This window comes from Moschus berezovskii, chromosome 3, assembly GCF_049115385.1.
Source record: "Moschus berezovskii isolate FMDL1 chromosome 3, NW_MosBer_1.0, whole genome shotgun sequence".
Taxonomy (NCBI): domain Eukaryota; kingdom Metazoa; phylum Chordata; class Mammalia; order Artiodactyla; family Moschidae; genus Moschus; species Moschus berezovskii.
Genome location: NC_142462.1, coordinates 86,777,873 through 86,801,829, shown reverse-complemented (window position 1 = coordinate 86,801,829; position 23,957 = coordinate 86,777,873). Strand labels below are relative to the sequence as shown.

Sequence of the window (23,957 nt, the reverse complement as noted above, 5' to 3'; positions counted from 1 at the left end):
GGCTTCTATAGACGAATTAGAGGGAACACAATTCATCCCACAGCTCCCGGTGTATTTGGTCCTGTGGCTACTATAACAAATAAGCACAAACTGGGTAGCTTAAGACAACAGAAATGCATTCTCTAGCAGTTCTGAAGACCAGAATTCTAAGCCATGTTCCCTCTGAAAGCTCTAGGGCAGCAGTCCCCGAACTTCTGGCACCAGGAACCAGTTTTGTGGAAGACAGTGTTTCCATAGACCAGCCCGCAGTGGCGGGGGTGGGGGAATGGTTTCCGGATGATTCAAGCATATTACATTTATTGTGCACTTTGTTTCTATTATTATTATTATTGCATCAGCTCCACTTCAGATCATCAGGCATTAGGTTCTGGAAATTGGGGACCCCTGCTCTAGATGACTATCCATCCCACCTCTTGTATCTTCTTGTGGTTCCCAGCATTCCTTGGCTTGGGGCTGCATCCCTCCAACCTCTGGCCCATCTCCAGTGGCTGTCTTCCCTCTGTCCCTTCCCCTTTGTTTACATTTTTTAAGGTTTTTAAATTTTTTATATTTTAAAAAAATTTCTGGCTGTGAGCAGGATCTGGAGTTGGAAGACCAGGCCAAGGGGTGGAGAAGAATCCCTGACTCCCTCCCCCCATGGGGAACTGGCCTGAGAATGATGGAGAAGAGATGTCCTTAAAATGAAGGCTCTTCGAGTTCATTAGGGGCTTTCCAGATGGTGCTAGTGGTAAAGAACCCACCTGCCAATGCGGGAAAAGTAAGAGATGCAGGTTCGATCCCTGGATCGGGAAGATCTTCTGGAGGAGGGTATGGCAACCCACTCCAGTATTCTTGCCTGGAGAATCCCATGGACTGAGGAGCCTGGTGGTCTATGGTCCATAGGGTCACAGAGTCGGACACAACTAAAGAAACTTAGCACACACGCACTTTGAGTTCATTGGTCCAACCAATCCTGACTCAGCATGATTAGCCATGGGAGGGGAAAGGCTAAGGGGTCTGGAAGAATTACAAGAAGAGGGATATTTGCTGGGCACTTAGGAATAAGAGCAAAGAGCTGAGTGGCCAGGCAGAGTGAGCAGGGCCGGAACAGGAAGGGAGGCCCATCAGCAACTGACTGGACTGACTTCTACGTAGAACTTGGAGCATAGGGGAATGTGATCCCACTCAGCTTTCACAAGACCACCCTGCTCCCACTGCTGTCTGGAGAGCAGACTGAGGGGCAAGGCAGGAAGCCAGGAGACCCCTCTGATCCAGGTGGGGTGGAGGTGGGGTGACTGGACCAGGCTGAAGCGTGTGAGTAGAACAGACCAACCTGGTCAGCAGGTCAGATCTGACAGTCAGAGACAAAGAGGAGAGACTTGCTCCATGTCCTGAGATGGAACAGCCTGTGGGGAGCTCTGGAGTGGGGCTGCAGACTCCATCCCCTGAAATTCAGTAGAAACAGAGGCGAGGATTCCAGGGCAAGGTCCATAGCTACAAATTAGGGATTGCTGGGGGCCAGGAGGTCACCAGATATAGAATACGTGCAAGCACTGAACCCCGGGTTCCCCCAAATTAGAGGTTAGAGACTGTCCCCCAGGGCAGGGGGTGGAGCAGGGGGAACTGGGTAAGGTGGTGTCCAAATTGGAAAGGCTTTCACAGCAGAAGGTATGAGCGATTCTCTCAGATACCTGGAGGGTCACCTGAGATGAGGACCAAGGAGTGACTGGGTGCCTGGGGTTGACCCAGTTCTGGTGGTGATGGCACGTTGGTCCTGCCCTCATCTCCTCCAGATGCCCTTCATCATCCATCCTCTTCAGGGTGGTGTGTGGCTTCTCTCACCAGTTATTTAAGTCACTTAATCAACCTAAGCCCCAGTCTGCTCATCTGTAAGCGGGAGTAATAAGATGCCCTTCTTCGCAGGGCTGATATTCAGACCGAATGCAAACTGATAGATTTAAGAAACACTGGTCAGTCACAACACATGGGCCTCATTTGGATCCCAATTCTAAGTAAAGTGTAAAAACTAAAACATAGGAGACTTCCCTGGAGGTCTAGTTGTTAAGACATCCCCTTTCAGTGCAGGGGGCACAGGTTCGATCCCTCATTGGGGAGCTAAGATTTCACATGCCTCGCAGCCAAAAATAAAAACATAAAACAGAAGCAATATTGTAACAAATTCAATACATACTTTATAAATGATTCACATAAAAAAAAGTATGCTGCAATCAGAAAATATGTACCCTGCTTGATATTAACATTGTATATTAAAAGAAATGTGGTTGGGAGTAATCATGTGTAGCATTGGTTATGTTAGAGCAGGAGAGAGAGAGAGAACAAGGGGCAGGCAGGAAGAGTTCCTTCTTTCATAAGTACACAGTGAAATATTTCCTGGTGAAATCACATGATGTCTGGGATATGCTTCAAAATTAAGGTGGGGGAAAGGGGAGGACTCAGATGAAACAAGATGGGCCTGGAGTTGAGAATTTTGATGCCGGAGGTAGGCGGGAAGTGCGGCACATCATCTCTCCACTTCTGCCTATGTTTGAAATTTCAATAATAAAATGCTTTTAAGCACATGCGCTTACACAGGATGAGATCAGCGCTCTGACAGGAGCAGTTCTAAGCCCTATACACGTGTCAGCTCATTCAGGCCCAGGACATTCTTGTCCGCAGACGACATCCATGTCCCCGTCTTGCTGGGGAGAAGAGAGAGACACAGAGGTCAAGTGACTTGCCAGGGTTTGCACAGCTGGTGAACAATAGCACTGGGATGCTGTCTTGGAAAAACACTCCTGTGTGCTCCTTTACTCTCAGATGACACGTCTGACACTTGCCGTGGATTTTCCACAGCCAGCAATTCTCCAGCACCAGTTGGGTGTCCTAAGTTTAACCCAGTTCTGACACTGATCAGGGTTAGTGCAGAACTACCCCCCCACACACACACACACACAATTCAGATGCCAATCTCAGATCCAGGTTGTCACTTTGATCTTGAGTGGCCTGGCCTGCAGTGACTTGAAGTGGGGGTTTTGGTTCCCAGTCAGAGATTGAGGTCAAGTCATGGCGGCGAGAGCACCGAATCCTAGCCACTAGACCAGGCTCTGGCTCTTCAGCGTTGCAGAAAAGAACTGCCACAAAGACGGGAAGTGGTGAAACAAGTAAAGTGTTTATTAGGAGAGAAAAGAGTACAGTGCGTGTGGATAAACACACATGCACGCTGAGACATTCGCACCCTCATGCTTGTTCGAATCACTTTTGGGGGCATTTCTTCCAGGTTTCTTTTGCCTGGTTTTGATTTGCCTGGTTCTGATTTGCCTGGTTCTGCGGCCGTATTTGGTATATCTCAGGGTCTGCTCATGTGTGCGGGCTCATCCCTTAGCCAAGATGGAGTCTAGTGAAGAGGCTCATGGGGGGTTGACATCACTTACTATAAAGGTGTCATGCCCTCTCTTTTTGACCTCCAGGGAGTCTTTCTGCACATGTGTGTTCAGGAAGGTCTCCTTAACTTTGAGGAGGAGGAATATGTGGTCTCCTATCTCTAATCTGGGCAGGGCCCAGCCTTCTCCATCATCCTGCTTTTATGCAGTTTCTGCTAATATGGAGTTTCTGTCCGCAGGGGAGAAGCTGTCCAGCCTGGGGCCCATCTATCTCCTCCCTCAACCTGTGCTTCTGACTGATCGGCTATTAGTTGGAGTTCCCACCATCCCCTCCTCCAGTTTGGTAATTTGTTATAACAGCTCACAGGACTCAAGACTACTAAATTACCAGCTTATTACAAAGGATATTGAAGGATATGAACAAACAGCCAGATGAAGAAATGGATAGGTTAGGGTCCAGAAGTATCCTGAGCACAGGAGATTCTGTCTCCATGGAGCTGCGGTGAGCCCCCCTCACATGAATGTGTTCACCAACCAGAAGCTCTCTGAACCCCATCTAGAGATTTTTATATAGGGGCCTTCATCACATGAGCATGACCCATCAATAACCCAATCTCCAGCCCACTCCTCTACCCAGATGATAGGGGGCAGGGCCAAAAGTGCCAAGCTCCTAATCATGGCTTGGTCTCTCTGGTGACCAGCCCTGATCCTGAAGCCATCCAGTAAGCCACTCAGAGTCAGTGAATTAGAACAAACAGATCCTTCTTTCTGCCAGTAAATTCCAAGGGATTATGAGCTCTGTGTCATGAACTGGGTTCAAAGATGAAATATTTGAACAAGAAATGCTCCTAGTGTTCTTATCATTCAGGAAATTCCAAGGGATTTAGGAACTCTGCACCAGGAACCCAGGGCAGAGACCAATGCATATTTTTTTCCTATCATTTCACAGATGTGACCCAGGGAGCCTTAGCTCCATCACAGAACTCCTGGTCTTTGTGCTTCCAAAACTCCCAGATGAATCTATGTCACAGACTTACTTCTCTCTGGAGGATCAGATGGTCCGAAATTCAATAAAGCATATCATAGTCAGTTTGTTATTTTGCCTACTTGTGTTTTCTAGTTTTTCTACAATGTGCACACACCACTTGCATGATAAAGAGATTTGTAATAAGAGTTTTTGACAGACACAAAGCCAGCAGCAGTGAGGCCAGTGAGCCCTGAACCCAGGGCTCCCACCCACTAGGGTGCAAGGGTTGCAGGGGAGTTACCCTGAGACTTCCCAGGCCTCACCCCTGTTTCTGATGGCCCACAGCTGGCAGGATTTCAGACCTGTCACAAGGTCAGCAGGACTGCTGGGTGTCCAGCCTAGCACACGCACTTGGGGCCCATTGCAGCCCTGCCCTGTGAGGGGCATAGACTAATTTTGGGGTGCGGCATCTCGCCGGGCAGGGGTGGGGCGATCCCTGAGGCTTGGTGAGTGCCAGGTGCAGGAACAGACGCCTGGAACTGAGGAAGTGGAACAATGAGTGTGAACGACTTCTTCAAGAAGCTTGGTTATTAAGAGGAAGGTCAGGGTAGAGAGGGCAGCTATGAGTTCCAGCACTAAGAACTCTGGGCATGATAAGGGCTTTGGGGACATTCTGGCTCTTCATGCTAATGGCAGGAGCCATGGAGCTGGGGACACAGCTGATGAGGGTCCCCTTCCTCCTACAGAGCTTGTCACTACTTCTTGTTTTTGTTGGCTGGGCTTCTGGCTCAGGTCTGCAGACAGACATGCAAGAATGTGACTACCTTACACACAAAAAGATTATAAAATGGTTAACGCTACGATGTGTTTCTTATTCTTATACTTTCTTGGGATTTCAGCTTTTACACCTTCTTCTACCAGATACTCCTTTTTTTTTTTTTTTAAATACCTTTCTAAGATCTTGGTAATCTTATCAGACACAACAGTGAAAATAATATCATCTGTAGCAAAGACTCTCCTTATTCCTCAGTGTCTGTTGTCTCATTCTTATTTAGTAACAGAACTCCTGACATTTAGCTGGCACATGGTCATCAGAAAAAGACTACACTTCTTGGCTTCCCTTGCAGCTGGGTGTGGCCCATGACTGAGATCTGGCCAAGGCCAATGGAATGAACTTGGAACTTTGTGTGAGCTTCTAGAAAAAGTTCTTAAAGGAAGAAACTGTGCTCTACTATTCCTTTCTGCTGGCTGGGATGATGCAATGATGGCTGGATCTCAAGCAGCTGCTTTGTACCATGACATGGAAGCCAGATGCAGAAAATGGAGGTGCAACAAAATGAAAAGAAAGGGACTCTGGACTGGTCTTCATCTTGAAGACAGGATTACATCAATTATCAAGGCCTATTTGGTGCTCACCCACTGCCATGCTCCTCACCAGTACCAGTGCTGCCCTCTTGCCCTACTTCGTTCTGACTAGTTCCAGGACTGTTGTCTGTCTCTCAAGATCCTGTTAAGGTATTTATCCTACATTTAGCCATTTAACAGGTATTTATTCAGGGCCTCTGCATGCCAGAGAGCTGTCATAGTAAATGTCACAGCCCCCGATCCCCTGGTCTTGTGACACTGGCAGTGCTGGTAAGGAGAATGATAATAAACATCTGAGATAAGTGTTAGCTATTGCTGAGTAACCAACCACCCAACTCAGCAGGTTAAAACAGTCACATTTATCAGCTCACCACCTGCCGGCTGTCTGGGCAACACTTCCCATCTGAGCCCAGCTCGGCCGCTCCTGCGGGTCTCCCTCTTGTGTCCAGCCTGTGGCAGCCCGTCTTGCATGCTCCCAGCTTGGCCCCCTCTGGTCTTGTCCTTCAGCAGGACAGCCCAGGTGTGCTCACACAGTTCTGGAAGTTTGGAGGAGAGGAGAGGGGAGGCCACAAGAATTTTTTTCAAGCCTCTCCTTGGACTGAGTTTGTTCCTGTCTGACCGGCCAAAGTCATCAGAGGGCCATGCCTGTAGTCAGAGTGGGAGGGTCCTACAAAGTTACAGGGCACAGGGCAAAAGAAGGCTGCTTAGCTGGAGCCATTAGCACCATCAGTATAGCCTAATGGGTCAATGTGTCAGAAATAAAGTAGCCATGTGAGAAGCTGGATAAAAGCCCAAAGGTATGATGTCTGAGGAAAGGGCCCTGCATGCAGAAAGAACAGCAATACATCCCCCATGGCAGGATGCACTCATGCGTTGTGTTGGTGGGATTTCCTCCCACTACATCAGGAATGTGTTGTATTGGTCTGGGGAGGAGGGCAGGGGAGGCTTTCTCAGGGTCTAAAGCAGCACCTCATTCCCGGGAGGCCCTGTGGACAGGTTGGACATCCCAGGCTCCTCACCTCCAGAGCCACAGGCTCCTTGCCCCTTGAGGTCACAGTGCAGGCGAGTCTGTCCTCGATGTGGGGGAGGGTTGCAGATGTTGGGTCACATGCTTGTTTATAAGGCTGGCATCCAGCTTCCCAAGAAGATGAGCCCAGGGCCTACCCAGCCCTGGGGTCCTCTCATGGCTCCGTGGAAGGTGGCTGGCACACGGCCAATCCCTCCAGCGGCTGATTGGAATAAGGCACAGGATAGAGTCCCATTGCCTGGTCTGAGACCCCTCTGGCAAATGCATCGAGCTGAAGTCCAGACTGAAGTTCTGGGGTGTGGAGGGGCGCTGGGCTGCAGAGGGACTCAGAGGCCCTCCATCCTACCAGGCACCTGTGGGATGATGGCCTGCTGGGGCTCAGCTGCTTTAGAGGGTGTATTGGTCAGCGTTCCCCCTAGAAACAGAATCAACAGGATACATATACAGAGTGTGTGTGCTAAGTTGCTTCAGTCGTGATCAATTCTGCAACATTATGGACAGTAGCACACCAGGCTCCACTGTCCATGTGGATTCTCCAGGCAAGAATACTGGAGTGGGTTGCCGTGCCCTCCTCCAAGGACATATACAAAGAGAGACTTAAAATGAAAGATTGGGTCATATGATTAGGGAGGCTTTAGTCTGCTATCTGTGAGCTGGAAGCCCAGAACAGCCGGTGGTGCAGTTCAGCGCAAACCCAAAGGCCCAAGAACCAGGAGAGTCGACGTCCAAGGGCAGGAGATGGATGTCACAGTTCAAGCAGAGATTGGGGCCACCCACCCTGGGGAGGGCCATCTGCCATTCTCAGTCCACTGATTTAGTTTGGCGACTCTCTTTTTCGAAGTAGCCTCACAGACACATCCAGAAATAAAGATTCACCAGTGATCTGGACATCCTTTCCCTGATAGCTCAGTTGGTGAAGAATCCACCTGCAATGCAGGAAACATCGGTTCAATTCCTGAGTCAGGAAGATCCCCTGGAGAAGGGAAAGTCCCACTCCAGTATTCTGGCCTAGAGAATTCCATGGACTGTATAGTCCATGGACTCACAAAGAGTTGGACACAACTGAGCGACTTTCACTTTCACTAGCCCAATCAGGGGACACACAAAGTTACCCATCATAGTGAGTTTCTGTTCTTTGTAACAAATGATCCTGAATGACAGTGTTTGATTTCCCAGTACTGCTTCCACCAGGAGGGTTTTAATCTTTGGGAATTTGATATTGGAAAAGTAGTCCTCAGTGTATTTTAATTTACATATTTTTGTGTGTGAGGTCAACATTTTTGCATGTTTACTGGCCACTTATGTTTCTTCTTTTGTGAACTGCCTATGTCTCGGGGCTCACTTGTGAAAATGGTAGCACGGTTGGACTTCCCTCGCGGTCCAGTGGTTAAGACTCCACACTTCCACTCCAGAGGGTGCAAGTTTGATCCCTTGTTGAGGAACTAAGATCCCACATGCAGCTCAGCCAAAATAATAAAGGAAACAAGGTCAAATTAGCTTTAAAAATGTAAAAAAACAAGGGGGGGCGGCTTCCCTAGTGGCTCAGTGGTAAAGAATCCACCTGCCAATGCAGGAGACACGAATTAGATCCCTGATCCAAGAAGATCCCACATGCCACACAACAACTAAGCCCACGCACCACAACTATTGAGCCTGTGCTCTAGAGCCCGAAAGCTGTAACTGCTGAGCCCCTGTGCTGCAATTACTGAAGCCCACGTACCGTAGAGCCTGTGCGCCATGACAGGAGAAATCATCACAATGAGAAGCCCGAGTGTCACAAGTGGGAAGTAGCCCCCACTCGCCACAACTAGAAAAAAGCCCACGCAGCAACAAAGACCCAGCACAGCCAAAAACATAAAAAAAAAAAATTAAGTAAAGAATGGCTTCCTTTTACTGAAGAATTAGTACTTTTCAGCCCCAGCTTTCTAGATTTATTTCAATGAATCTTTGTGCCCTTTTCACAAGGGAGTGATAGAGTTAATATTATCCCATTGTACAGAGGAGAGAAGCTGAGGCTTGGAGAGAAACTCTGAGGCCATGGACAGCTCCTAAAATGTTTTTCTTTCTGATCTCGGGGTTGCAGGTATATTTCCAGTGTTTTGTTTGCCTTTTAACTTCACTTTCAGGATATTTTGAACAGAAATCTAGAGCTTTTAGGCAACCCAAATTCTCCATCCTCCTACAGTTTCTACTTGGAAAGACTTCCCCCATGAAAATATAAGCACAGATTCCTGTTTTCTTTTGCTACTTTGATGGTGTCTCTGTCAACATCTACATCTTTAATCCATTGGGAGTCAATTTAGATGAAGGTGGGAGGAATGATCCACATACTTTTTTCCACTAGAGCCCGTTTGGAACCGAACAGGCCTGCTGATGGTCACATGACACCCTCGCCCTCATCCCAGTCTGCGGGCTGCAGAATTACTCAGGCGCTGGAGGCCCCCGCCTCCCGCCCCCTCAGCTCCTCAGCCCCCCTGCGGCTGTGGTGACCCCCCAGACTCCGGGAGGCTGGGTCCTGTGGTGAGTGGAAGGAATTCTGGTGAACTCTGCTCACTCAGCAGTCCAGGCCTGGGGAGCTGGGCAGGGGCACAGGACTGTGGAAAATCACATGTGGTTCTCAAGTTGTCGGAAACCAAGAAAATCATTCGGCCAGTTGTGCGGACGACTAGACACTGTCTGGGAGACCCCGGGTCCCCTGGCTCGGGGAACCAGCCTCCTGGTGAGCCTGAGCAGATTTATCCCCTGGTAACATCCAGACTGCAGACAGAGGGCGTTTCCAGGGCCCCCCCTGAGAGGGAGGAGCAGAGAGACCAGGTGGGCCTGGGTCCTTCTTCCTTGGTCCCTGGAGGCAGACTCAGGACTCCAGGAGACTGGGAGGGCCTGGTGCCTGATCCCGTGCCTAAGGTCCAGAGACCCAACTTCCTGAACCATCCAGTTACACCCCTCCCTGGCCCCCATCATTCTGGCCAGCTGGCCTGTGTCTGAGCTGCTGCCTCAGGGACCCAAACCTCCTGGTGCTCTGAGGCTGCCCCAGTTAGAACTGGGACACACTGGTCCTTTTGGCAGGTGAGTTTCCCAACTCTGACAAGGCTGAGGCACTAGGGTGGTTCCTGGTGATGCTCGGGTCTCAGCAGGATGGGCTGGTGGCCCCGTGGCCCTGTGGCCTGGTGCCAGAGACTATGTAAGCTGAAGGGAAAGAGCATTCGGTCTGGCCTCACAGACGTACCATCACTGACGAGGACACGTCTCTTTTCCCTGAGCCCAAGTTTCCTCATATGAATGTGGGGAAGCTGCTGCATGCGCGAATTGAAATCATCATTACTGTCCAGTCCACTGCCAACGTGCTGGGGCCCAAGGCGTGGGTGGCTGATGTGAGGAGTCTGAGCCTGGGGAAGCAGAACATCTCCCATGAGGACCTCCCTTCCCTTTCACTCACCAGGCAGAGCTCCACATCCCGGGGGGTCAGTGTCCGCCCCTGTGCCCTCTGTTCCGGGGAGTCTAGTCACTCACATCCTGATCCCTCTGACCTGAACGTCTTCAGAGGAAGGCTACCTCCACAATTGTTGGGTCTCTGGGCCAAAATCAGGCCTGGACCGTGTTGAAAGCTCTGTGGAGACCTGCCCAGTGAACACATGAGCTGCAGTCAGGGACACACACCCATAGTCAAGTGCTCAGATTGCTGGGGACCCAGAGTGGAGGGGCTGGTGCTGTGGCAGGGTGGGGACTGGGAGGTGGAGGGTGATGAGATCACAGACCTTCTGGCCACAGTGACTTGGGATGAGTTAGTTCTCCTGCTGACATGGCTAGCAGTCTTGGCAGGACGGCCTGGGGACATCTCTTCAGGCACAAAGGAAGCTGAGACGTGGTGCCCCTCGGTGCAGAGACTCTGCTGAGACAGTTAGAATGGACGAGTTCCCCAAGAGGCCCATTAGAGGCTCTATTTAGGGAAAGCCACCCAGAGCTTGGGGCATCTTCCTCTAGGGACTCCTAACTTCCCCGGATGTGGCGAGTGGCTTGGATGGAGCCACTCCACCGTATCCCCATCTCATGGGGAGGGTGTGGTCACCAGGTTTGTAGGACAGGAACTCTTAGATCTTGTGGTGGGGGGAATGGGGTCAAGGTCACCTGGGCTCCACCCCAGGAAGGAAATGACCCTCATGCTTCCCAAGGCTCCGGCCAAAATTGCCTCGAGGTCCAAACAGTCTGATGTGCAAAGACAGATGCTAATCTTGCTAGACATGGACTGTCTGAATGGGAGACCCTTCCAATCAGGGGTGGGGAGCTGCTAGTGGTCATGGAGTCACCCCCTCAACTTACAGCCTGAGAAAATCAAGTTTCATTCCTTCCCATCTCTGCTCCACCTCCTCACCCCCTCCCAATGTGGGAGCTTCTGGCTCCCCACCCCACTGGGGGCATTACTGAAAGGGGCAAAATGGCCTTGGTGCCCCAACATGACAGCTTTGCCTACATGACCTACTCCCCTCCTGCCCTTCACTGCAGCCCACAGGGCCTCTACATTGCACCATTCCTCCCAGATGGACCTTGCTACACACCTCTGCAGTGTCCCTGCTCCTGACCCAAGGTGAGAGCACCCTGCACCCCATCCCAGTCTCTCTCCTGGGGCCCTCTCACCCTGTCAGGCAGCCCTCCTGGCATGGCCTTTCTGAATGGCTCTCAGAGGTGAGCTCTTGGCCCATGAGCTAAACAGGACCCACCCCAGTCTGGTCAGAGCTTGAGAGCACAGGCCATGCCCCTTCCTCTCCCCACTGTGGCATCTGTGGGCTCCACCAGCCTGACCCTCACAAGGCTGCAGGAAAACTCCATGTACGCCGTCTCCCTCCCTCCCCAGTCAATGTCAGCTGCCCCCAGAATGCCCCTTCCCCACTCTGGAAGCAGCAAGGATAGGTCCACCAGGGTGAGACGCCACCTTGCCTCTGCCTGTCAAGTCCAGTCCTGTTGTGGCCCCTAGGGCAGGCATCACTGTGCCGGAGGGAAAGGCCCAGGCTTCTCCATAGGAAGTTGGAGGTGGGGGGTGGTGGGGGGCCCAGGATGTCCAGCAGACTCCCAGACTAGCTCAGGAGAACCCTTGGACCTGGATACAGTTGCTCCACCCGCTGGCAAGGGGCACTGGACCCCAGGAGGGTGAGTGGCAGCCACACGAGGCATCAAGCCTCCCACCTCTTGGCCTGCCTCTTCCTGGCCTGGGCTGCTGCCTTTGGGGAGTTTGGTTTAGATGACAGGGCTCCTCGGCAGACAGGCGTCTCCTGACGGGAGAGTGCAAGTCTGAAAGCTGAGTGGAGTCCCAGCCCTGCTCCCTGAGGGGAGGTATGGGCCTGGCACGGACAGCAGTCACCAGCCCTCTCACCTGCCCAGACCCTCGAGGGAGGCAGGGAGGGCCCCCAGCCCCCTGCACGCCCCACTCGAGGGCCCAGCTTCCCACAAGTCCTTGCTCATGTTCCTGTTGGTGACTCACCGTGGCTGAGGAAAAGTTTCTATTTCTTTTTAATTTTCTTATGGCTTCTATTTTCCCTGGCAGAGGATATGGAGCTCAAATCTGATCCATGTGTGAGCCAGCTGAACTTGGGAGCTGTTCCCAGGGAAGTGACGTTCTAGAGCTGCCCCCTCCCCGGAGCCTCGGGCCTCCCTACAGGACACACTCAACTGGGGGCCACAGAACAAATTCCAAGACAGAAGTTTCGAGAATGATGATTCAGAGGCTCGCAGAGGACATTTATGGGTAAGAGCTTGCTTCATCCTACTGCTGCCAGGACAGCAGGGCAAGGACAGCATGGGGACAAGGAGGCCTGACTGGGGGTGGGTGAGGGATGCTCCGAGAGCCCAGGTGGGTGGCCTTGGTCTCCTCAGGGAAGTGACAGGAGCTGGGAGTGAAGGAAGAGCCTTGAAAGAAAGAGGTGAGAGAAGGCAGAGCCCCCTGGGTCCTGCCCCTGACCCCAGTTCAGGGCTGAGCCAGCAGCCCCCACAGCGCTCCTCAGCTGCCTCCTGTTCATCATCTCAGGGCCTCCTGAGACAGACAACGTTGGTTCAGGGCTGAGTGCTGCTAAACTTAGCCCATAGGCTCCAGGTGTACTTTTCTTGCTTCCTCATCCCATCAAGGAGGAATGTTCTGGGAGCTCTGGCCTTATGTGTCATGCCCATCTGGGACCAGCCAACATTTGCCCTTTGAGAAGCCATATGGAAATACCAGGCATACATGGCAGCACATGGCATCCATGGCAGACATTACTAATCAATCTGGGATTCTCTGACTACTCGATTTATGTACCACAACCCCACACTCACCCCCAATCAATGTGATAGATGGAGGCACAGTAAACACAGTTTTAAAAAACTGGGATCTGGTAAGAGGAAGGAGAGGAATGCCTGTTTGATATCCTTGTTGGGATGTCAGCTGTTGGGAAAACAGTGTATCCCTAGAGGTGAAGCAATGTTCACCAAGGAAACAGTAAAAGAAACTTTTGGGGATGGGGTCTGCCCGAAAACATCTGTGGCTCCTATTCGGGTGGTGAGTGATCTGTTCCCATGGCAGATTCCAGCACACAGCTTTGTTGTGTTGAAGGCACCCACCAAATCTCTCAGCTGTGCATGTCCTCAGGGGTAGTGTCTTATCTGCTGCCTCCTGCCTCCTTTCTGGGGTTCTTAATCTGGGGTCCCTCGCTCTGTTGCTGGGAGTGCAGGAGAGGGCAAGAACTCCTTGAACTTGTATAGAAATTGCTGTGTCAGGGCTGAGTCCCTCCATGCCCCTGACAGCCCATTCCTATGAATGACGCATACAATTTAATAAAATGTGAAAGGCATCTCCTCCCTCCTTGCTCCATCTTTGACCCCGCTCCAAACTTGTCCTTGTATGTCAGTATCCTCCGAAAGGAGAGGCAATCTTAAATGGGGGATCCTACTTCCAACAGAGCAGTTAGCCCGTCCTCAGGGCAGTTTTGCACCTGTCCCTGGCTAGAGTGAATTCCCGAAGTGTGGTGTCTCCCTGAGGGCCAGCATAGGAACGGGCTCTCATGGACCTGGGGGGTTAGCTGGATGTCTGATTGAAGACTCCAGAGAGAGGAAAGGATGGGTTGGGACTCTCCTGCGGGTCTGTAGAGGGGTAAGGTCCCCGAGGCCAGAGTCCATGGCTTGGCTCTGCTCTCAGGGTTCCCGCTCACCTCTCAGGCTCTGGGACACCGCCTCCAGTTCCCATCTGGCTTGGAGGTGGTAAAGCAGACAGAGCGGGGCAGGGGCGTCGGGGCCCTCCCACCAGCACCCTCAGGACCTCACAATCCCTCCAGCCCTCCTTCCCCGGGGCCTTCCTTCCTAGGCGCGGGGCCCAGGTCCGGGATCCCGCCCGCAGTTCCCACTTCGGGAAGTGCCAAGCGCGCGCGGCGCCTGGACTGCTCAGCCCCCCCGCAGCCCCTCAGTCCACGCCCGGCTCCTCCTCCTCCTCCTCCTTCCCCCCGGGTGGGGGGAGCCGGCTCCGGAAGCCCCGGCGCCCCCGCCCCGGCCGCCACTGGCGCTTTGGAGAAGGCGGTCCGCGCGGGAGCGCGCCACGCGGGACCTGAGCTCCCAGCCGCCGCCAGCGCCTAGGAACCCCCTGACCATCCCTGAGCCCCCACCGACCCCTGAGTCACTGCCTGGCCCGGAGCACCCCGCGCCGCACGCCGGAGTCCCCTACCCACCCCTGATCCTCCCACCCGCCCCTCCCCGATCACCCCCCACCCCTCCCCGAGCAACCCCCCTCCCCCTGCCCCGCCGCTCCGGAGCCCCTGCCCGCCCCTCCCCGGACCCCCCTCCCCGCATCTCTCCCCTAGAGCCCCCGCCTCCCAGTGTGTGCTGTGACCATGGCGGCCCTGCTCGGGGCGCCCCTGCTCGGCTGCCTCCTGGTGCTGCTGGCGCTGTGCCCCGGGGGGCGCCCGCAGACGGTGCTGACCGACGACGAGATCGAGGAGTTCCTCGAGGGCTTCCTGTCCGAGCTGGAGTCCGAGCCCCGGGAGGACAACGTGGAGGCCCCACCGCCCCCTGAACCCACCCTTCCCGCCCGCAAAGCCCAGACAGGGGGCAAGCCGGGGGCGCGTCCCGGGGTGGCCGAAGAGGGTAAGAGCTTTGGGTAGGGGGTGGTCCTTGGTGTGATGGGGGGCTGCCTGGACAGCCCTGCACCACAGGTGAGAATGGCGGGCCTCGGTAGGGTTTGGCCGATGTCCAGTCTGCTCAGCATGAGGAATGGCTCCGTAAGGCACAAGAGAGCCCAGATGTCTGGCAGGACAGTGTGCCAGGCAGAGGTCAGCGCTGGCTGGTAGCCCTCTGAGGTTGGGGACACATCCAGCAGGTCCGCTGCCCAGTGGATTGGGTCCTCCCAGTCCCTGTTGTACAGCCTTGTACAGCCCCCAAAGCCCTGGAGGGACTGGACTCGAGCTAACAGGGGACTTGGCGGCCCCCTCCCCAGGGCAGTGTGAAGGTGAAGGGCCCTGCTGTCTCAAAGGGGCCACTCAGCCTGATTGTGCCATACACTGTCTGTGCCACACCACTGCCAGAGACCCAGCCTCCAGCCTTCCCTGGAAAGGATCCCTAGCACTCTGCTGCCTGGCCTCCTACTCCAGGAGTACAGAGGCAGGGGAGGGGGTGCAGAAGACCTCCTGTCTTCTCAAGGCTGCCAGGAGCAGTGGGCAGTGGTCTGGGGTTATTGTGAGGATTAAATGAGGTAATACATCACCAAAGCAGTTAGCCCAGTGCCTCTTATATAATCAGGTGTCAATAAATCTCAGCTGTTTATCATGACCTTCTGGAGGGTAGGCAAGGGTCTTGCTGATCTCTCTCCCAGACTTCCAAGGTGCCATCCATCATTCCTGAGGTCAGCAGCCCCTCCTCTTTGTCCTGCTCTAGATCTTTCCTGGCTCCTCCCCGACCCCTGGGGGACAGGTTCTGGGACCCATCTCAGCACCCCTCTCCATTCCAGGATTGCTGTCCCAGCCTCTTGCTTGCTGCTAGGGCAGCTCTGTTTCTCCTGGCTGTCTGCATTTTGTAGATTTTCCTGTATTTCAGTCACGTGGCCCCCACAACCCCATTACATTTTCAGCGGCATTTGCTCAGGGTCCTGGAAGATTCCTACAGGCAACCCTAGGCCCTCCCCCAGACTCTGAGATAGGCAAGCAGCTGAAGTACTTGCCTGTCCCTCTGTCCTCTGCATGGCCCCAGGATACCGTTTACTTATGGCTTCCAACCCACCCCAGACTCCTTAGTCCTGGACAGGGGATCGTGCATGTATCCCTTTTCTGTGAAGCTTTTCTAGCTCCAGGGAGGCCCCAGGCCCATGCCCTTTACTTTGTGTGAGAGGAATGAGACTGCCTCCCCCTTCAGACTGGGTGCTCCTTCAGGCCTGGATGGCTTAGTCACCCTCTGCTCTTTCCATGACCAGCACAGAATAGTGGGCCCTGACTGGCCAAGGGGCCGTGTGGAGAAAGAGTGGATTGTGAGGTGCTCCTTGGGCAGATGGGAGAGTGAGGGCCTGCTCCTGAGAAGCTGAGCCACCCAGGCCAAGATGTGGTGGTGACAGCATGTCTCGCAGACAGAAAGACTGGCTTCCATCCCCAGCTCTTCCATGACCACAAGTGGCTTAACCTCTCAGTTTCCTTCATTTGGGAAACACAGAACTATCAATAACCCCTTTGCCCACCTTGCGTGGGATACCTGGGGCATAGAGGGGGCTCTTCATTGATTTGACCTGAATCTGCATCTTGAACAGCGCCTCCGGGAAAAGCCAAAGACAAAGGGAAGAAAGGGAAGAAGGACAAAGGCCCCAAGGCGACCAAGCAGCCCCCGGAAGGGTCCTCTAGGCCTCCCAAGAAACCCAAGGAGAAGCCACCCAAGGAGAAACCCCCCAAGGCCACCAAGAAGCCCAAAGAAAAGCCACCCAAAGCCACCAAAAAGCCCAAGGAGAAGCAGCCCAAGGAGAAGCCCCCCAAGGAGAAGCCCCCCAAGGCCACCAAGAAGCCCAAGGAGAAGCCCCCCAAGGCCACCAAGAGGCCTCTAGCTGGGAAGAAGCTCTCCATCCCAACCCCCTCTGAAAGCCCACAATGGCCACTGCCGCCACTCCTCAGCCCCGACCACGAGGAACTACCCCAGGAGGGAGGTGTGTACTGGGCTCTTCTGGGGTTCAGGGACTCTGACCTGCTGGGCTGCAGAGGGGTGGTGGTGAGGGCGGGTCCCTGACTCCCTGCCTCTTGCAGACCCTCAGACAAGATGGGTGCTGGGGCCTCATTGTTGTCATAAACACAGCAATTCAGCTGAGGCTCCCTCAGTACCACTCCTTCCCTGGGGAGGGAGTGTTTGGCGGCCTCATGGGCAGGGCTAGCTCTCCACCATCCTGGGCTCTGACCCTTGAGCCCCCCAAGAGCCACCTGCCCACGTGTCACTGAGCTGTGAGCCTGTAGGGTACCCCCCTGCTGGGGCAGCAGGTCCTCCCAGACAGCAGTGCCTGGATTCCCCAGAAAACCATCCAGCTCTCTGTCCCTCCAGAAGTGCCAGCAGGGTGCTAAGGGCCCAAGCAGCCCAGGCCTCCCTGGGAGTGAGCTGTTCAGAGGGTGTCAGCAGGGCCCAGGTCTTGTGGAGCCTCGCTGTGGAGCCAGCGGCCAGGGTAGGACTCCCATCCACACGCCCCTGGGGTCTGTGTTGCAGGTGGACCCCTCCCAGATCCCTGGGGGGGTCCAGGAGAAGAGACCGACATGGAGCACCAGCCTGGTGAGTGGGCACCGGCCACCTGGCCTCCAGAGACCCATCACCCTGGCCTGCTGGGTTTCCAGGGTGGGGCTGGGTGGGGGCACCGGGGAGTATCTTCCATGAGGTGGCCACAAGCACTTTCCCCCAGAGCCGGAGGAGGAGACGGAGCAGCCCACGCTGGACTACAATGACCAGATAGAGCGGGAAGACTACGAGGACTGTGAGTAGGAGCTGCCGTCGGGGAGGCCCGCCTGCCCTGCCTCCCCGGCTAGATCCCGACCCCTGGCCCGGGTTTACCATGGTCCACTCGGAGGCCCCACCTTTCCTGGCCTTGGCCCGGCTCAGAGCCCACCTCTCCCCTAGTTGAGTACATCCGCCGCCAGAAGAAGCCCAGGCCGCCCCCCAGCAGGAGAAGGCCAGAGCGGCCCTGGCCTGAGCGCCCTGAGGAGAAGGCTGAGCCGCCTGGGCGGGGCTTTGAGGCCCCAGAGGAGAAGATCGGTAGGATGTGGGCAGACTTGGGGTGGGGGTGCCAGGAGAGGGGGCTCTGGCCCACCCCTGCCTCCCACTTCCACAGAGCCACCGCCTCTGAAGCCCCTGCCACCCCCGCCGCTCCCCGACTATGAGGACGGCTACGTGATCCCCAACTATGATGACAGTGAGTGCCCAGGGCCCCCTGCCCGCCACAGCTGCATCCCAGGGCCAAGCCGCCTGTATCTCCAGCTTGGTGGCAGTGACCTCACCAACCCCACTGCCCCCGCCACCCCCTCCAACCTGCCTGCCCTCATCTGAACCCCTCCGTCAGGCTGGGTCTTCCTGGCTCCTGAACTTAGCTCTTCCCCATGCCCTCGGTTCTGGCCTATTCTTCCTCAGCTCCATGGGCGTCACTCTCTGACCCTCCTGAGCTCCGGTCCTAGCCACCCCTCACCCCTCAGGACTTCCATCCCTTCAAAGCTGCCGCCTCCCTCTCCCTCCTGCTTGGTCCCTTTGAACTCCATTCCCTTCCTCGTCTTGCCCACTGGGCTCCTGTGAACCTGGCTGGGAGCTCCTGGGGTGGGGTCCTGGGACCAGCCTCAGGCCCTCTCATCAGGGCTCTCCCTCCCCACAGTGGACTATTACTTCCGGCCTCCCAGGCCCCAGAAGCCTGACACTGGCCTGGAAACAGACGAAGAGAAGGAAGAGCTGAGTGAGTGGACCCAAACTGTCCCCACCCCCGGGCCAGCCCCTAGTGCCGGCCTGACCCCCACAACACCTGCCTCCTGAACTCCGGGGCTAAGCCAACAGGACCCTCCCACCTCCCATCCTTCAGAGAAACCCAAAAAGGAGGGCAGCAGCCCCAAGGAGGAGGAGACGGATGACAAATGGACTGTGGAGAAGGGCAAGGACCCCAAAGGTGTGTCTCTGGGGGCTGGGGGCTGGGCCTACACAGCCTGGGTCCTTGTGAGAGGCCAGCCAGACTCCCAGATGCTCTGGGACCCTTATCACCACCTCCTCCCTTTGCTGCCCCCCAGGGCCCTGGAAGGGTGAGGAGTCGGAGGAGGAGTGGGCTCCAGCAGAGAAAATCAGTGAGTGCGGGGTGTAGAGGCTAGGGTGTATAAGGACAGGGGGGCGGAGGGGTTGCAGGATGGATGTGGGGACAGGGGTGTGGGTATGTGTGGGGGCTGTAGGCTGGGTATGAGGGCTGTGTGGCGGGGCAGTAGCAGCTGGGTAAGCATGCTGGGAGAAGTGACCCATCCAAGGCCACACGCGAGTCCCAAACCCAGATTTCCTGATGGGACTCTAGGCCTCCAGAACTCTCTCCTGCTCTTAAAGTCCTATGATGCAAAAGGGAGAGACCCTGGAGTGTTTGCCCTGGGCCTGACCCCAGGGACAGAGCTCGGGGCACAAGGCAGAACTGCAGATGGCCCTGATACAGACAATGCCTGTGACGGGTCAGGCCCAGGGGTGGCCATCCCTGTGATTTCACGTAGGCCTCATGGCCCCTTGGCACCTGGCATCCTCAGCACATTCCCCGGAGGTGGAAGCTGAGGCCCAAGGAGGGGAAATATGGGCTGGGGTGGAGCTGCCCTAACTGGCACCCCCTGACGTGAGGGGAAGTGGGTACTGGGCTCTTCCATTCTGGGTTTGGTGAAGGGAGGGACCGATGGAGGGATGGAGCCAATGGGCCACTAGCCTGGGCTGCCGTGTCTCCAGAGTGCCCCCCCATCGGGATGGAGTCGCACCGCATTGAGGACAACCAGATCAGGGCCTCCTCCATGCTGCGCCATGGCCTGGGTGCACAGCGAGGCCGGCTCAACATGCAGGTGGGTGTCAGGATGGGCCCGTCTCCCCACTGCATAGGGGCTCCCTGCCCGCTCAGCCTCCCTGCTGTCCCTGACAGGCCGGCGACACTGAGGACGACTACTACGATGGGGCGTGGTGTGCTGAGGATGACTCCCAGACCCAGTGGATCGAGGTAGACACGAGAAGGACCACCAAGTTCACAGGCGTCATCACCCAGGGCCGCGACTCCAGCATCCAGTACGTCTGCCAGGCCCACAGGCACTTGGTAGGGGTGGGTGGCTCCAGACGTGGCTCTGAGTCCTGTTCAGAACCATCTGGTGGGTTCTCCAGGGCCCCCACCCCCACTCCATGGTCGTGGCCCGTCAGCTGCCTGAGTCCAGATAAGCAAAGCAACCACCCACAGCCGTGCAGCAGGCTTGGCAGCCTCTCCAGACCCCCAGCTAGCCCCCACATGCTCTGGGTTCTGGGGCCCAGAAGAGAGGGCTCAGGCCGCCTGAAGGCCTGGGCTTTAGCCTGGGGTGAGGAAAGCAACCTTGCCCTGACCACCGTCTGCCCCCCAGTGACGACTTTGTGACCTCCTTCTTCGTGGGCTTCAGCAACGACAGCCAGACGTGGGTGATGTACACCAACGGCTACGAGGAAATGGTGGGCACCTGAGCCCTTGGCTCTACCCTCCTCGTCTGGGCCACAGGTGGGTCTCAGCCGGGGTTGGGGGCTGCTCTGAGGCCTGCCTCTTCCCAGACCTTCCACGGGAACGTGGACAAGGACACGCCCGTGCTGAGCGAGCTCCCGGAGCCGGTAGTGGCCCGTTTCATCCGCATCTACCCACTCACTTGGAACGGCAGCCTGTGCATGCGCGTGGAGGTGCTGGGGTGCCCCGTGTCCCGTGAGTGCCTGGGGCTGGCAGAGGCACGGACGGGTGGCTGGGGCAACCTGGTGTGGGCTGGCAGGTGGACTGCTAAAGTCCTGCCTGCCTGCCTTCTCTGCAGCTGTCCACAGCTACTACGCACAGAACGAGGTGGTGACCACTGATGACCTGGACTTCCGGCACCACAGCCACAAGGACATGCGGCAGGTGGGGCGCTTGTCCTGAGGCTGGGGTCCTGTCCAGGCGCTGGGCCCAAGGCTAACGGGTGTTTCGCCACAGAACAGACAGGGCCATGGGAGGGGCATAGTCACTGGGGGTGCGTTGGGGGCAGGGAGGTGGGCTGTGTAACTCCTTGTCTTTTCTGGCACCCAGCTGATGAAGGTGGTGAATGAGCAGTGCCCCACGATCACCCGCACATACAGCCTGGGGAAGAGCTCGCGAGGGCTCAAGATCTATGCCATGGAGATCTCGGACAATCCCGGGGATCACGAGCTGGGTGAGGACCCCCACAGCCCCCTGGAAGCCTGGTCCTCCCCAAGCCCAACAGATAGAGGCAAGGCCCGGTACTGCAGCTGAGCCTATGCTGTTGATATTGCCAGCTCACCACCTCCCACCTGTGTCTTTGGAGCCCCTCCTGGGCCCTGCAAGCCGCAGCCACTCCTAGTCTCCGGGGAATGAGGCTGGCTTCGGTCCTTCCTCAGATCCCCTGGGCCTCAGGCCTCAGGAGGCTGGCTGGTTGCTGAGGTTCCTACCCTCACAGGGGAGCCTGAGTTCCGCTACACAGCTGGTATCCACGGCAATGAGGTGCTGGGCCGAGAGCTGCTGCTCCTACTCATGCAATACCTGTGCCGCGAATACCGCGATGGGAACCCACGTGTGCGCAGCCTGGTGCACGACACGCGCATCCACCTAGTGCCCTCGCTGAACCCTGACGGCTACGAGGTGGCAGCGCAGATGGTGGGTGGAGGGAAGGGGGTCAGGGTGGAGCCTGGGTGGGGCAGGGCCAGGACTGGGCTGCTGATGCTGACCCCCTCTCTCCCGGCTTCCCCAGGGCTCAGAGTTTGGGAACTGGGCACTGGGTTTGTGGACTGAGGAGGGCTTTGACATCTATGAGGACTTCCCGGATCTCAACTCTGTGCTCTGGGGAGCCGAGGAGAGGAAATGGGTCCCCTACCGGGTGCCCAACAATAACCTGCCCATCCCTGAACGCTACCTCTCTCCAGATGCCACGGTGAGGTCACAGCCTGGCCAACAGGGCCTGGGGGATCAACCTAGACCCTGGGGTCCAGGTGGAGCTCGGGACTTGGGGGTGGGTTGAGGGAGACTGAGCCCAGGTGCTGAGACTGCAGGGGCTCCGAAGGACCAAGGGGATGTGAGTACTGCTGCGGGGTCTGCATGGCAGATGATGGAGGCTGTGGACCAGACCTCTCCCCCTGGCCACCCCCAGGTATCCACGGAGGTCCGGGCCATCATTGCCTGGATGGAGAAGAACCCCTTCGTGCTGGGGGCAAACCTGAACGGTGGCGAGCGGCTTGTGTCCTACCCCTATGATATGGCCCGCACACCCAGCCAGGAGCAGCTTCTGGCTGCGGCCATGGCGGCTGCCCGGGGAGAGGATGAAGAAGAGGTATCTGAGGCCCAGGAGACCCCAGACCACGCCATCTTCCGCTGGCTGGCCATCTCCTTCGCCTCTACTCACCTCACCATGACTGAGCCCTACCGCGGAGGGTGCCAAGCACAGGACTACACTGGCGGCATGGGCATCGTCAATGGGGCCAAGTGGAAACCCCGCTCTGGGAGTGAGTTGGCCTGGGAGGGTCTGTGGTGGGGCATTTGGCATGGGCAGGGGTGACTGCGGCTCTGTGTCTGCCCTGCCCAGCTATCAACGACTTCAGCTACCTGCACACCAACTGCCTGGAGCTCTCCATCTACCTGGGCTGTGATAAGTTCCCTCATGAGAGCGAGCTGCCCCGAGAGTGGGAGAACAACAAAGAAGCTCTGCTCACCTTCATGGAGCAGGTGTGGGGCCACCGCGGGGACTGGCGGAGGGGTGGGGCGGCATTTGGGGAGAGGCTGGTGAAGGGCTGGGGGACCTCGTGGACGGGACAGGGGAACAGCAGGCCCTGTGGGGTCTCCATGTAGACACCACCTTGCCTCCTCCCTGTAGGTTCACCGTGGCATCAAAGGGGTTGTAACAGATGAGCAAGGCATCCCGATAGCCAATGCCACCATCTCTGTGAGTGGCATTAACCACGGAGTGAAGACAGGTACACAAGTGTGTAACTATACCCTACTTCCCGGGATGGGGGACCAAACCTGTGCATGCCCCTGGCAAAGCAAGCCTGGCCTGCCCTGCCCAGGAAGTCCTTGCTCCCCAGGATCCCGACCAGAGGGAGGGCTGGAGGGACTGCAGGTTTCTCAGACAGAGCTGGGGCCTGGGAGGGAGGGGGTACTCCTAGGAAGCCAAACCCATCTCCCTCTGCAGCCAGTGGTGGCGATTACTGGCGCATCCTGAACCCTGGTGAGTACCGCGTGACGGCCCACGCGGAGGGCTACACCCCAAGCTCAAAGACCTGCAATGTGGACTATGACATCGGGGCCACTCAGTGCAATTTCATCTTGGCTCGCTCCAACTGGAAGCGCATCCGTGAGATCATGGCCATGAATGGGAACCGGCCCATCCCACACATCGACCCATCGCGCCCCATGACCCCGCAGCAGAGGCGCATGCAACGCCGCCGCCTGCAGTATCGGCTGCGCATGCGCGAACAGATGCGGCTCCGACGCCTCAATGCCACCACGAGCCCGGCCACCGCCCCCACATCGCCCCCCGCGACCCCAACACTGCTCCCCACTGCCGACCTTGCCCCCTCCCCAGCCCCAAATTCTACACTGGGGCCCTGGCAGTTTCTACCAGAGACCACAGTCAATTGGGAGGAGTCGGAAACGGAGACGGAGACCTATACGGAGGTGGTGACGGAGTTTGGGACAGAGCTGGGGCCTGAGGAGGAGGAATGGGAGGAGGAAGGAGAGATGGTCACGGGCCCAGACTTCCCCTTCACCACAGTTGAGACCTACACAGTGAACTTTGGGGACTTCTGAGAACAGGTCTGCCAATGCGCGAGCTTGCACCAGTAATCACACTGCCTTGGCCTGCTCCGCAGTCATCAGCACAGGGAGGGCCCCCCGGTGTGGGTTCTGCCAGGAGGGGGCATGAATGTGATGGAAACCTAAGAGCCAGGGTCACCTGCTGCTCCGCTGCAGGACTGGGATGGGGCCGGACGAGCAAGCCCCAGGGCAGACTTCTCAACCACTTGCCCAGACCACACCAATAAACCAAGCTCACTGGCAGATGTATCACTGACCACTTGCCAT

The 23,957-nt window shown here is 56.3% G+C and overlaps 1 protein-coding gene and 1 long non-coding RNA gene across 2 annotated transcripts; both read left to right on the top strand.

Annotated features, from left to right (window-relative positions):
• Positions 1-11,945: 11,945 nt before the first annotated feature.
• Positions 11,946-13,961, top strand: LOC148778368 (uncharacterized). Its single transcript, XR_016037053.1, has 3 exons — positions 11,946-12,043; positions 12,255-12,455; positions 12,833-13,961. It is a non-coding gene; the product is annotated as an uncharacterized LOC148778368 (long non-coding RNA).
• A 532-nt stretch (positions 13,962-14,493) lies between these two features.
• AEBP1 (AE binding protein 1) lies at positions 14,494-23,939 on the top strand. Its single transcript, XM_055421115.2, has 21 exons — positions 14,494-14,815; positions 16,461-16,847; positions 17,393-17,455; positions 17,583-17,654; positions 17,798-17,932; positions 18,009-18,089; positions 18,540-18,617; positions 18,741-18,824; positions 18,943-18,996; positions 19,625-19,734; positions 19,812-19,951; positions 20,275-20,359; positions 20,456-20,600; positions 20,704-20,789; positions 20,955-21,078; positions 21,343-21,539; positions 21,634-21,813; positions 22,030-22,381; positions 22,462-22,601; positions 22,750-22,849; positions 23,068-23,939. The coding sequence occupies exons 1-21, from the start codon at positions 14,563-14,565 to the stop codon at positions 23,682-23,684; spliced, it is 3,483 nt and encodes a 1,160-aa protein (XP_055277090.2). The 5' UTR covers positions 14,494-14,562; the 3' UTR covers positions 23,685-23,939.
• The last annotated feature ends 18 nt before the right edge of the window (positions 23,940-23,957 follow it).